Here is a 13,383-nt window from a genome sequence, read left to right as displayed (position 1 = left end):
CCAAGCCACCCCGCTCTCCCCCACGTCTCGGGGCGCACAGAACACGGGGACACCCCGCCCCTGGCTGCTGCCACACCCGAGGTGGCCCCGACTTGGGGACACTATGCCCAGCTGGCCTCAAGGTGGCAGTGGCCACCTGTGTCCCCGGGATTGCCCCGCAGGGTGGGGCGCCAGCAGGGCAGCACCCCGGGGCTGGGCGAGGGGCTACAGTCCCCATGGACGAGGGTCTGTGGGCCCCGTGGCTGAGGGACCGTGGTCGCCATGAGCGAGTGTCCTTGGCCCCCATGGGGAGAGGGCTGTGACCCCACGGGTGAAGCCCACATGTCCCATGTCCGGGGGGCCGCTGCAGGGGCTGCAGGTGGCCCAAAGCCTGCGAGGGCGATGGACGGGTGGGAGCGCAGCGGGGCTGAGCCCTGTGGGCAGCCCTGGGGCGGGCAGGGACACGGGCAGGGACACTGCGGGCTCCTGCCCCCGCCTCCGCCCGCCTCCAGCCCTGCCTCTCCCGGGCACTTTGCCCTGGCCGTGGGAGAGTGGGAGCGGGCACAGCAGGCACAGCGGGCACGGCACGGCGGGGCACGGCGAAGGGTGGCCCCCAGCCCCGCCAGCATGGCCCCCAGCCCCGCGGGGGACAGGCGCTGCCCGGGGGTGCCCCGCTCCTGAGAGCCACCCCAGCCCAGGACCGCAGGTAAGCGGAGAGCAGCAGCCGGGACAGTCCCACCATGGCCACGCAAACCCAGCACGGCGCTGGGAGCAGCTTTGGCCCCACCAGGGACAGAGGTGGGATCCCTGGGCTGGATGGGAGTGGGGTGGGGGTCAGCCAGTTCTCCCCATCCCTCCACCATCCCCAAATCCTTCCATGCATCCTCCTCCCTGACACGCCACTGCCTTCCTCCATCACCGAGGGCCATCATCCTTGCCAGTGTGGCCACCTCCTCTCCTTCATCTCCCTCTCCATCCCCCAAATCGCTGTCTCCTCACAGGGCAAAGCTGCCCCTTGGGTTGCCTGTGGGTTGCCCCCGTGGGCTCCTGCCTTCCCCGGGGAGGCAGAGGGACAGGGACAGCCCCCCCAAGGGCAAATGGAAACCCTCACCTCTCACCCCGCTGAGAAAGGGGGTCACCTTGGAGCAGGGGGATGTGTCAGGCAGCAAGGGAAGCGCCTGACCCTGCTGGTGTCCCCGGGCAGCACAGGCAGGTCGTGCTTTGGCTGCTCTTGCAGTCGAAGGGAAGGATCGAAAAGAAATCAGGTCACGCTCCCCTCGTGCCGGGGCTTTGGCTGCACCAACCACGTGGCGATTAGGGACAAGGGTCCTTCTGCGGGATGTTTTGCACAATTTCCCCTTGTTTTGCAATTTCCGAGAGCTTAGGCGAGAAGAAAAGCCCTGTTTTCCCCGTGCTCCCGCGGCAGCTGGTCCCAGGCTCACCCAGCCCCGCATCCCCCGGCGGCTGCTCGCTCCCCTCCGCAATCCGCTCTCCCGGCCCCTCGCCCAAGCTCGTGCCCGTGGCACCACCATCCCCATCCCATCCTGCCAGCGGGCAGGACTTTGGCTCCGGGGCAGAGTCTGCCTCCGGCGCTGCCCTGCTCATTCATTCCATTGGTGCCCTTCCAACATCCATAAATCCCAGGGCAGGAAGCCCCGGCCAGCTGCGGGGGCACCCGGGCTGGGGGCACCCACCGGCTCCCTGGGGCCGGCGCTGCCCACGGGGCCGAAGGACGGGTTCAGGCTGGGAGCCAGGGCAGAGCTCCCGCTCCTGCGGCAAAGGGCAGCACGTGCCCCCCGACACACGGCCCCGGCCCCTTTCACCCTGGCCGTGCAGGTGCTTTGCAGGACCCCTCGCTGCTTCCTGGGGCACACACGGGGACCAGCCCGCAGGCACCGTCCCAGGGGGATGCGCTTGCCACGGGCAAGGGACTCCCCAGCATCGCAGCCCTCGTGCACCCACAAAGCACGGTGGGCAGGAGCAGGCATCACCTCGCCAGCTCCGTGTCCTTTCCCTGCAGCACCTTCCATCTCCGAAGGTGATGGACCTTCAGTCGGTCCCTCCTTGAAAAGCCCACGCTGGAGAGGCCGTGGTGGCCTCGCTGGGGACGTCAGCGAGGAGCAGGAACGGGCCCGGCGGTGACGTGTCCTCGGGGCGGACTGATGTGAATCAGTGATTCAAACCACGGATTTTGATGGTGACTAAGATGAGGAAGCAGCAACCCCGTTGAGATAAAGCTTGCCAGCTGCCATCTCCTTCTGCATGTCTATCTGTCGGCGGTTGTCCCCAAAGGCAGCTTGCTCAGGAACGCCTAAATCACGCCGCTGAGCGCTGACCTCGGGCTTTATCAGCTGCCAGCGTCGCGTACGTGCACTTTCCTCCGAGCAGCCCAGCACCACGCAGCTGCCCTGGCTTTTTCCTCATGCATTTCCCACACCAGATTATTATTTATTGACTTCTTCACATCTTAGTTGTTTGTTGACCTGTGTCGTGGGCATTGGTTTTGGCCACCGAACCCTGCAGCACCTCCTGTCTGGTCAGGCTCGAGGCTCCGTGCTCACTTGCACTCAGAGGTTAGAAGAGGAAAACAAATCTCCTGGTGCCTCGTGTCCTCGGCAGCATCACGGCTTGGGGACACACAGCTGCTGGGCTGGGACCAGCGTGGCCAGCACAGCACCCCCTGGGACCACCATTCGGAGGCTCGGGGCTTCCTACCAGCTGGTTTTTCCCTCCTGGTTCTGGGAAAAACAGAGCAAGTTCTTCCCGCTGTTAATGTTTGATCAGGACCTGCCTGTTGCTCTCTGAACTCATCCTTGTGACAAAGGCAGGCGGCTGCCCGCGCCGGGAGGGAAGGCGCGGGGTGTTTGAGGTGAGCCCAAAGCGGCGGCTCAGCCCACAACGCAAACAGAGAGCACGGAGGTGCGTGCGGCACGGAGGGGCCGGTCCCGCGGCCACCCGCCTGCCCATCTGCCTGCTGATTCATTTACGATCATCTCTGCAAACCCAGGGGTGTCTCTGCAGGTGGGGCTTTGCAGGGAGAAGATGGATGGCGGCTCCGCTGACCCCGGGGATACACCCTACGGGATATTCCTACACAGCCTTCCACCTCGTACCACTGACACCAGCATCCCGCTGAGGCGCATCATCTCCCTGAGCCCCGAGTCCTCCGTCCTGGTGCCCATCACCTTCTGGGTGAGCTCTGGACCAACAGGAACTGCAGACACACCACAACTCCCTCCGTCAGATACGGTTTTGGCTACACACTTGTCTCTGCCGGCAGCATGGCAAATGCTCCTGCTCCCAGGTTACTCATCCGAGCATCACAGAATCACAGAATCACTGAGGTTGGAAGAGCCCTCTGGGATCATCGAGTCCAACCATTGCCCTCACACCACCATGGCAACTAGACCAGGTCACTAAGTGCCATGGCCAGGCTTTTCTTAAACCCCTCCAGAGATGGTGACTCCACCACCTCCCTGGGCAGCCCCTTCCAATGGCTAATGACCCTTGCTGAGAAGAAATGCTTCCTAATGTCCAACCTGACCCTCCCCTGGCCAAGCTTGAGGCTGTGTCCTCTTGTCCTAGCGCTGGTTGCCTGGGAGAAGAGGCCGACTCCCACTGCGCTACAACCTCCCTTCAGGTAGTTGTAGACTGCACTAAGGTCACCTCTGAGCCTCCTCTTCTCCAAAAGAGGAGAAGATTCTTCTTCTTCATCCCTCCTCAGCTGGCAGAAGCGGCTGCTCCAAAATCACTTTGCCAGGGATGGTGGTGGGGCCAAGGTGCAGGCAGCCTTCGCCGGTCCTTTGCTGGACACCGTGATGGTGGCAGAAGCTCCTTCCTTCCTCTGGAGGATCGGGCTCTGGACCCCGAGAGGTGAACACAACCCTCTGACTGCTCGCCCTCGTGGCTCAGCGCCGGGGCGATGCAGATCCCGAGGCTGTGCGAGGGGGACGTCCCGCCTGCCTTGTGAACTTGCGCTGTCTCGGGCTGGGGCTTGGCTCCGGCGCAGCTCCTCTCCGCAGGGCTTAGATCATCCCTCTCCTACGGAGAATGCCCGGCAGCTGGAGGCCCCTCGCCGGCCGGGGACGCTCGCTCCCAAAGGCTCCTTTAACAGCCCCCCAAGGATTTCTCCGGGCCATCATATTCCCCCAGACAAGCCTTTCTTCTCCTCCCGCCTTTCTTCTGTCAAGGAGCCCTCTGGGACGAGCAGCATTGTCAGGATGGTGCCAATTAGGCTGAGCCGGCTTCCAAGCGGCTGCGCCGGCCCCGGCCGGGGGCTGCCGTGGCTCGCAGAGGCCTCATTGTTCGGCGCGCCGTGGGGCGGCTGCCCGGCGGGGCCGGCGCGGCCCTCTGTCCCAGGCACGCTTCCCGGCCCCGCGCGGCGCGGGGGTCACTGCCCGCGGCTCCCGGCGATGATTAACGGGTGTCACCGCGGGGGCTGCGGAGGGGAGGGCTCGTCAAGCCCCCCCCGGCTCCCAGCGCGGGAGCTGAGAAAAACCAGAGAGCCATCAAAGTGGCCGGAGCTCCTGGAGGGGGGGGAAATGTGGCATCTTTGGCTCCTTTCCACGCTTTGTGCCTGACAATGGTCGGGATCCACGACTGACGTGCTTTTATTAACTGCTCCCCTAGGTCTGGCTCAGAGAACATGGCCGCTTCAGTGAGGACGTTCCCAGTTGCCCCGTGGACACCGACGCCGGCTCCCTGGCCGGGAGGAAACACCACGGCGGTGCCGGAGGCGAAGTGCGTCTTCAACGAGGAGTTCAAGTTCATCCTGCTGCCCCTCTCCTACGGCGTCGTCTTCGTGGTGGGGCTGCCCCTCAACTCCTGGGCCCTGTGGATGTTCGTCTGCAGGATGAGGCCCTGGAATGCCACCACCACCTACATGTTCAACCTGGCCGTCTCGGACACGCTCTACGTCCTCTCCCTCCCCACCCTGGTCTACTACTACGCCGACCGCAACAACTGGCCCTTCGGGAAATGGCTCTGCAAGATCGTGCGCTTCCTCTTCTACGCCAACCTCTACAGCAGCATCCTCTTCCTGACGTGTATCAGCGTCCACCGCTACCTGGGCATCTGCCACCCCATCCGCTCCCTGAAGTGGGTGAAGACCAAGCACGCCCGCATCATTTGCGTGGGCGCCTGGCTCGTCGTCACCATCTGCCTCATCCCCAACCTCATTTTTGTCACCACCAGCTCCAAGGGCAACAGCACCCTGTGCCACGACACCACCAAGCCCGAGGAGTTCGACCATTATGTGCACTACAGCTCCTCAGTCATGGCCCTACTCTTCGGGGTCCCCTTCCTGGTGATCGTCCTGTGCTACTGCCTGATGGCCAAGACACTCTGCAAGTCCAGCTTCTCCAGCCCCAGCCCCCGAATGCCCTCCTACAAGAGGCGCTCCATCAAGATGATCATCATCGTGCTCACTGTCTTTGCCATCTGCTTCGTGCCCTTCCACATCACCCGGACCATCTACTACACGTCCCGCTACTTCCAAGCCAACTGCTCGACCCTCAACATCATCAACTTCTCCTACAAGATCACGCGGCCCCTGGCCAGCATCAACAGTTGCCTCGACCCCATCTTGTACTTCATAGCTGGGGACAAGTACCGGGGGCGGCTACGCCGGGGGCCAGCCCAGCGCCTCCGGCCCGTACCCACGTGCGACCTGGCTCTGGTGTCCCCCTCCATGGACAACGTCACGAGTGGCAGCCACATTGCCAGTGACACCTGAGGGACAGCACGGAGCAGAGACGGGTGCTGAGGGGCCAACGGGGGGTTACAGAAACCTCGTCCCTGGTCTCCACGGGTCGCAGCCCCTCTGGGCTCCGTGTCGGTGCCCTGGCACCCCCGGGTCCCTAGACCTGCCCCTGCCAGGGCAGGTACCGCAGGGCTGAGCACGGGTGGCCACGGGGCTTGTCTGAGCCCTGCCCCGGGAGGCCGTGGGAGGAGGGGGCCAGTTAGTGGCCAGGACGGCCACCTTCCCACAGGAACGGGAAGGATGCCCAGAAAGCCATTCTGGGATGGCAGGCTGGCCCGCGGCGCATGTGGGGGCTGCCAGGTCACTAAAGAGAAGGGACACTGGTCCCTCCCTGGGCACGTCCAGCCCTTCCAGTCTGCTCGACAGCAACGTGCAGGGACCTGCCTGAACCTGGGGACGGAGCCGACACCGGGTCCCCCACGTGCCTGGTGGAGGCTCTCGGAGATGTCCCTGTCACACCGCTGGCCTTGGGGGAGGCGGGGAGGGACGTGGCACGGGGCACTCGCTGCCCGTCATCCCCCAATAAAGCCCCTTCCCCTTTCTCTCCGCCTGGACCCGTTTCTCCCCGTAGCAGAAGGAAGAGGGACGAGATGCCCACCCTCGCCCACAGAGCATTGGAGAGCAGAGAAAAGCCACCCCAGCGCCAGCACCGGGGCAGGCTCGGCGCGAGGGGCTGGAGCGGTGACACCGGCGGGGACGGGAGCGTCCTCGTCAATCTGCCGTGACGGGTGTTTGCTTCCCCAGTGTTTACCCAGCCCTGTTGTTTGAGCAGGTGCCTGCGCAGAGAGGAGCGGGGCAGAGATGGCTATCAGCACTGCCGCTCCCCCGCGTCAGCCCGGGCAGGGCTGGGACAGGGCTGGCCCCACATCGCCCCCCCCCCCAGCCCTGCCAGCGCCTGCCTGGGCAAGGGAAGCCCAGAGCATCACTGGGGTGTCCCCCCAGACGTGGCCATGGGGCACCAACCACACACAGCCACATCCCACCAGGAGCTGCCCAGGTCACCTGGGGAGGGAGAGGGCCCAGGGGTGCCACCTCCCAGCCCCACATCCCATCCCAGAGCCCCTCACTTACCACCACGCCCAGAGCAGGGAGGAGACATCCCTCCCAAGCCCAGTTAACCCAGTAAGAGCAGCTGCCACCTCTCACCTCCCATTATATCCAACGCGGCCCAGGTGGACCTGGGAGATGCTCAGCTCCACCTGAGCGGTGCCAGGGTCCCCACCAAGCACGGCCCCAGCCCCGGCGGTGGGACTAGGGCACACGGGTGGGTGGCACGTCCACCCACATGGGGACATTCATGGGGGCACAGCCACAGCGCCGCCAATCCTACCCCCCCAGCACACACGGGAGTGGGGGGCTTAGAAATCTGTATTGGGTACAGAGGTGGTGGAAAAGGCTCGTGTGGGGCAGAGCAGCACCCGCCCCCCACCCAGGGCTCCACCGTGCCAGCTGAGGCCACTTCCACGGGTGTCCCCCCCACCCCGAGGGGACGGCTCCCCAGCCCGGTCCCGCTCGCCATCGGGACGCCACCTCAAAGAGCCCATCTCATTCCCTCCTCCTGTGACACCCCCTCCCTCACCTCATGGTCTCCTGGTTGTCTTGGGGGGACGGTGCCCAACGCTGGCCCCCAGCCTGGCGCCAGCCCCCCCACATCAGCCCCACGTCCTCGGGGGGTGGCTGTGTCACCCGCAGACCCTCCGAACCCCTTTCAAGGGGGACCCTTTCCCAATCTCCCCTCCCCTCGCTTCCTCCCACCTCCTGCTCAGGTTTTCTGGCCGGAGGAGCAGAGGGCCAGAGCGGGGACTGTCCCCCACGTGTCCCCCGTGCCAGGCTGGCTGAAATCCCCACCCGCAAGAGCCGGCTGCCCTTGTGAGTCAGGATCTGGCCGCCGGCGCTGGCCGTGCTCAGAGGATGTGCAGCTCGTCCGTCTCCGACAGCCCGTACTTGGTCTTGTTCTCGTTGAAGAGCTTGAGCAGGGAGCGGACGTACATCTCGTGGTACATGTCCACCACCTCGCGGCTCGGGTCCTTGATCTTGGGCACTGGCACCGGCTCCCCCACTGCCGGGAGGGGAGGAAGGTCAGGCTGGTGGCACGGGGACGTGCTCAGCTCATCGGGGACACGAGCAGAGCATTGCCTTCCGATGCCACCCATCACGGGGTGTCCTCCTCCTCCACCCCTCCACCTCCTGGGGGTCCCTCCACCCCACGGGGCGATGCTCACCCACGGTGGTGATGGGTCTGGCGTAGGGGAGGAAGCCCCGGGAGTGGACAGAGGTGAGACCCCGGCCATAGAAGACGCAGGGAGCGAAGCCCATCATCTTCTGGAAGCGCTGTTGGATGCTCCTCATCCAGCTGCCCTCCTCAAAGACCACCTGGCGGAAGAGGTCGTTCTCCCCGAAGGAGAAGGAGGGGACGAGGTAGGCCCTGCGGAGGGGACACGGTGGGTGGTGACGGGGCGCCGGGACCCAAGGACTCTGGCGGTGGCAGTGGTGCCCGTGACCAACCCGTGCTGCAGGGCCATGCGGACGAAGCCCTTGCGGTTCTTCAGGATGAGCGTGGTGACGCCGGGACGGCAGGAGAGCGACTCGGCCGCGCCGCCGATGACGATGGCCACCGCGTTGCCGGTGCCGCTCTTGGACAGCAGGTACCCGATGGCACGGCGGGTCACCGGGCACAGGCCTGCGGCGGGACACACCACCGGTGCTGTGGGACTGCCTGCCCGTGCGGCACCCGGGGGACGGGGACCCCGCGAGGGACCCCGTAGGGGACCGTGCCTGGTGGGACCGTGCAAGGGACAGTGCAAGGGACAGTGCAAGGGACAGTGCAAGGGCTCCCCCTGCTGCAGGAGAGCTCAGGGGGGGAGGGTGGGGTCCCTCAGGCTGCCAGCCTTGCAGGCAGGGTGCAGGCAGGGTGGTGGCAAGGTATGGGCAGGGTGCAGGGAAGGTATGGGCAGGGTGCTGGCAAGGTGCTGGCAAGGTATGGTCAGGGTGCAGGCAGGGTGCTGGCAAGGTATGGGCAGGGTGCTGGCAAGGTGCTGTCAAGGTATGGGCAGGGTGCTGGCAGGGTGTAGGCAAGGTATGGGCAGTGTGCTGGCAAGGTATGGGCAGGGTGCAGGCAGGGTGCTGGCAAGGTATGGGCAGGGGGCAGGCAGGGTGCTGGCAAGGTATGGGCAGGGGGCAGGCAGGGTGCTGGCAAGGTATGGGCAGGGTGCTGGCAAGGTATGGGCAGGGTGCTGGCAGGGTGCTGGCAAGGTATGGGCAGGGTGGTGGCAAGGTATGGGCAGGGTGCAGGCCGAGCACCACCCCTGCCCTGCCTGCTCCTGAGGGGCACAGGGGCCATCAGTCCTGGGTTTTCTGCAGATGGGACCAGTGAGCCCCCCTGGAGCCCCCCTACCCGTGGGCTTTGTCCCCTCTGTGCTCTGGTGGCAGCAGGCAGAGGTGGCAGGAGTGGGGCAGGCAGGGGGTACGCACCCAGGGGCACCCACCCAGCTCGTGGCAGCACAACGGGCCATGCCTGCAGGGCTGCCCGGGAGGGCAGGGGGGCAGCAGCCACAGACGTCACCCTGCTGCCCACGGACACTCACCCCCGCTCATCAGGTACTCCCTGAAGACGGGCAGGCGGAAGTTGCCAGCCAGGGTGGTGAGGAAGGGCCGGATGCCCGGGAACATCTCCCCGAAGCCCGTGGAGCCCGTGATGAAGTTGCAGAAGGCGCCGACGCAGAGGATGCCGTGGGGGTGGGAGCCGATGATGTAGTTGTGGCTGGGGGACAGGTCGTGCGTCTTCACCAGCTGCGGGGACAGAACGGCGCGGTGGGGACGCAGCGGTGGCACGTCCTGTTGGGTGGGACCACCACCACCTGCATGACCATCCCATCCCACCCCGCACCGTACCTTCACGGGGAAATAATCCCGAAAGTGCCTCCACACGGGCCATCGCCGCAGGCACGGCAGCCTCCTGCCACCTGCAAACCGAGGGGGGACCGCGGGAGGTGACGCCCATGGCAGCGGGGAGCAGGACCCCCACGCCGACCCCATCTTCCCACCGCGGTGATGGTGGTGGGGGACAGGAGGGGAGAAGCAGGAGGGACGTGGTGCTCCCCAATTGCCATGCTGGGATGGACACAGCGAAAGGGGGGACCCCGAGCTCCCCGTCCTGGAGGCAGGGGGGGCTCTGCCTGTCCCCACCTTTCTCCGGCGTGTCCCAGTCGCAGATGATCCAGGCCAGGTAGAGCGCGGAGATGGGCCAGAAGCTGGTGAACACCAGGTAGATGAGGAGCAGCAGGCTGACGGTCCCTGCGGGAGCCGGGGCAGGGGGTCAGCGGGTGCGTGCCCACCATGCCAGGACCCCCCCCGCTGCCCCCCCCACTCACCCAGCAGCAGGAAGCTGAGCACCCACTGCAGGACGGCGAGGAGCTGGAGGCAGGAGCGGACGTCGCGCTGCGAGGGCCAGCGCGCTGCGAGCAGGGTGCGCAGGGCGGTGTGGAGGCTGCTGCGGCTGCCTGCGGGGAGGGACACGGCACCCAGCCCAGAATGGCACAAATGCTGCCCTGCTGAGCTGGCGGGGGGCGAGTCTGGTGGTACCTGGGGCTGCCAGGGTTGGGGTACGGGGGCGAGGTGGGAGGTAGGATGGGAAGGATGAAGCAGTTGGGTGAGGAAGGGTGGGATGGGATGGGGAGGGATGGAGGATTCTCACCCCAGAGAGCTCTGGACCATGCTGGGAGGTGGCCCTGGGCAGCCTGAGGCTGCTCTGGGGACAGCCCTGCCCTGAGCAGGGGGCAGCGGGTAGGCTGGGCACCGCCAGCCCAAAAGCCTCCGTGAGCCTGGGTGCACCACGCCGAGCTCCCCGAGGGCCAGGACCTCTCCCGTGCCCTCCTTGGTGTGTTCAGGCTCACAGAGAATTCAGGGCTCTCAGCTGGTGCAGCGGGGAGGTGCTGGGCAGCGTCTGCCCGCCAGCAAGTGCCAAGGACAGTGGCCAGGGGCCAAGCCAGGGTGGCCGAGGCTGGCAGTCCCCATGGCTGTCCCCACTGAGCTTTGCCTCCCCCGAGGGACAGTCCGGCAGCTCGCGGCCGCTCCACTCCCCCCGCCACCCCCTTCCCTCCAGCCGACCTTGGTGAACCATTAACTGCCCCGGGACAGGCGCCAGGATCCAAACTCCACACACGGCCCCATCCCTCCTCCCCGAAACGGGCCCGAGGCGCCGGTCCCGCCAGTGCACCGCTCCTGGCCAAAGGTCTGCCACAGCTGAGACCCCCCGGCATGGCCACCACCGTGACCACAGCCAGCTATGTCAGCCCTTGGGTCACAAGAGCCTTGTTTGCTTGGGAAAACCACCCCAAATCAGGGTACTGGCCAAATAGAGAGATGCTCAGGGTGGGACAGGGGCAGATCTGTCCCCATGGCTCCCCGGATTGGAGGAGAACCACCAAACTCCAGTTTGGGTGGCTGCTGGTGGTTCCACTCTTCCCGGCTCAACCCAAACCATGAATGGGACAAGTGAAATAAATTAAACCCTGGAGCCATCACCAGCATCGAAGAATTGTTTTCCCTCTCCCCTGAGCAGCGTGCTGTGCTTTGAGCAACCCCTCCTGCCCGTCCCCCCAGGCATCCCCACAGCCCCAAAGCTCCTTTTTTCTCCAGGGAAGGTGCAGAGCTCTGCCTAGCAAAGCTGTGCCTACCAAACAGCTGCTTTTCTTAGGTCCTTTTTTAGCCCCCCCTTGAGCACTCCATGAGTGTCCAGACCACAGACAGGAGGAACCCCAGGGGCTCCGCTGCCGGCCTCGTCTGTGGTGACAGGACCCTCTTCAAACCCAGAAATTTCATTCCTGTTGAGCAACTCTATGTTTTCCTCTGGTGCTGCTAGCCCCAAACTACTCCCAACACCTCCCTTTCCCCTAAGCACTCTAAAGCAAACAGACAATAGCGACAATAAACGCTGCCTGACCCGCTCCTCGCATCGCCACGGCACCAGAAACCATTCGAACGTGCTGTGGAAATATCTTACCAGTAAGATTTTGGGCACAGGCTGCAATGATGGTTTTCATGGTGGCGAGGAGCTCCGTGCCAGGTTCAGCAGGTTAAAAGGCGAGTTTGGAAATACCGGAGGGAGACGGTGGATCCAGCTGCTTTAACCAGCTGATCCAAGGTAAACTGTCCGCCGCGGAGGGGAGCGGACCCACGCCGGCCCCGGCTCGCAGAGCAGGGAGAGCTGGTGGTCCCTGGGAGGACGCGGAGTCACGGCGAGGAGCTGCCGTCGGGAACAGCAGCTGTAGCTCCTCGGAGAGGCACCGGTGCCAGCCTGGGTGGGGGCTCCCCGGGGGCTGCCTTCCCCCGGGAGTGGTACCGTCCGGCTGCGGGGATTTCACAAACAGCTCTCACACCCCGCCAGAGCCGCCCCAAAACGTCATCCCAACGCTCCGGGAACGCAGCCCACCAGACAAGCCCTGACCCTCAGCCCTGCAGCCCACCAGACAAGCCCTGACCCTCAGCCCCGCAGCCCACCAGACAGGCCCTGACCCTCAGCCCCACTGCCCACCAGACAGGCCCTGACCCTCAGCCCCACAGCCCACCAGACAAGCCCTGACCCTCAGCCCCACAGCCCACCAGACAGGCCCTGACCCTCAGCCCCGCTGCCCAGCGCCGTCCCCTCCTCTCCCACCCCTAAGAGAGGCACCGGGTCAGCTAGCCTGGGAAGACTGGAATAGTGCCTGGAGAGGATTGGGGAGAAAAATAAGAAGAAAAGGAAATAAAACCAGCACAAAAGCAGCAGAAACAACCCAGAGATGGGGCTTCAGGCCAACAGCCAAGGGAACAGCAGAAATCCACAGCATCTCATTCACTAGAGCTACTTCTGAGGATCTCCCTCTCCAGAGGTACTCGCTCAGAAGAGCCAGCTAACATCAAATGTAGGACAGGGATGAACCTCGTACAGGACTGCATGTGTTGTTAAAGTTAAAAACGTGTTTCATGGTCTGGAAGCCACAAAAACTCATCATCTGCTGGTGTAGATTGTAGAGACTCAGAATCTGGAAAAAACAGGGCAACAGCATTCACTGCTGGTGACAGCGTTAGCTAAGGGGAGCCGAGGTTGCTGTGTATAAAATGTCCAAGCTCTCCTGCAGCCTCGCTGGCCCCTCAGGTGTGCATCAATCGATGAATAGGAAGGAAAAAAACCCAAATTCTTTCAGAATCCCACCATCTGCAGAGGTAAGGCAGCACCCTGCTGATGAACCAAAGACTGAACACCTCGTGGCCTGCTCCAGGGGACACGCTGCCACATGCCCAAGGAGCAGCGAGGCTTTGTTTGGTTTTTTATCCTGACATTTGTTAACAGGTTTAGAACCACCACAGCCACCGCTGCCAGCCCCGCTGGGCGACTCCAGAGCTTCCAGTGGTTCCTCACTTTCTTGCCCAGTAACACGCCTGCTGCACGCCGGGTCGGTGCCAGGTACGGCAGACCAGTCGTGCCCTCACTCAGCGCAGGATTAGTGCCAACAGCTCTTTAACCTGGCTTCAGAGGAATCCAGAGTAGCTTTTCACCCCTTCAGGGTGTAAATAGATTTCAAAGCATGCTGACAACCAGTGCACTACTTCACTTTTGAATACAGCATTAATTGTCCCAGTACTGGCCCCTGTAGGGCTCCACG

The 13,383-nt window shown here is 64.2% G+C and overlaps 2 protein-coding genes across 3 annotated transcripts; one reads left to right on the top strand and one right to left on the bottom strand.

Annotated features, from left to right (window-relative positions):
* The first annotated feature begins 4,624 nt into the window (after positions 1–4,624).
* P2RY4 (pyrimidinergic receptor P2Y4) lies at positions 4,625–5,713 on the top strand. The gene has a single exon (XM_068411723.1). The coding sequence runs from the start codon at positions 4,625–4,627 to the stop codon at positions 5,711–5,713; it is 1,089 nt and encodes a 362-aa protein (XP_068267824.1).
* LOC137669588 (diacylglycerol O-acyltransferase 2-like) lies at positions 4,797–11,781 on the bottom strand. Of its 2 annotated transcripts, XM_068411730.1 has the most exons (9): positions 11,742–11,781; positions 10,111–10,239; positions 9,926–10,033; positions 9,632–9,702; positions 9,325–9,529; positions 8,246–8,420; positions 7,963–8,165; positions 7,685–7,799; positions 4,797–4,839 (listed from the first exon to the last, which is right to left on the bottom strand). In XM_068411730.1, exons 1-9 carry the CDS (start codon positions 11,779–11,781, stop codon positions 4,797–4,799), a joined length of 1,089 nt encoding a protein of 362 aa, XP_068267831.1. The 2 variants fall into 2 exon arrangements, with proteins under 2 accessions (XP_068267831.1, XP_068267830.1); XM_068411729.1 differs by lacking the exon at positions 4,797–4,839 and having other exon boundaries at positions 7,645–7,799.
* Positions 11,782–13,383: the final 1,602 nt, after the last annotated feature.

The sequence above is a fragment of the Nyctibius grandis genome, chromosome 13 (genome assembly GCF_013368605.1).
Source record: "Nyctibius grandis isolate bNycGra1 chromosome 13, bNycGra1.pri, whole genome shotgun sequence".
NCBI lineage: Eukaryota > Metazoa > Chordata > Aves > Nyctibiiformes > Nyctibiidae > Nyctibius > Nyctibius grandis.
Note: the sequence above shows the minus strand (reverse complement) of the source record. Positions and strands in the feature narration are given on the sequence as shown.

Bases quoted from the DNA above. Each gene is read 5' to 3' on its own strand.
- P2RY4 (XM_068411723.1), top strand. From the start codon at position 4,625: ATGGCCGCTTCAGTGAGGACGTTCCCAGTTGCCCCGTGGACACCGACG.
- LOC137669588 (XM_068411730.1), bottom strand. From the start codon at position 11,781: ATGAAAACCATCATTGCAGCCTGTGCCCAAAATCTTACTG. The intron at 10,240-11,741 runs GTAAGATATTTC...CCCTCCCCGCAG, and splicing joins CTGTGCCCAAAATCTTACTG to GCAGCCGCAGCAGCCTCCAC. The intron at 4,840-7,684 runs GTACGGGCTGTC...GTGGCATTCCAG, and splicing joins TTCAACGAGAACAAGACCAA to GGCCTCATCCTGCAGACGAA.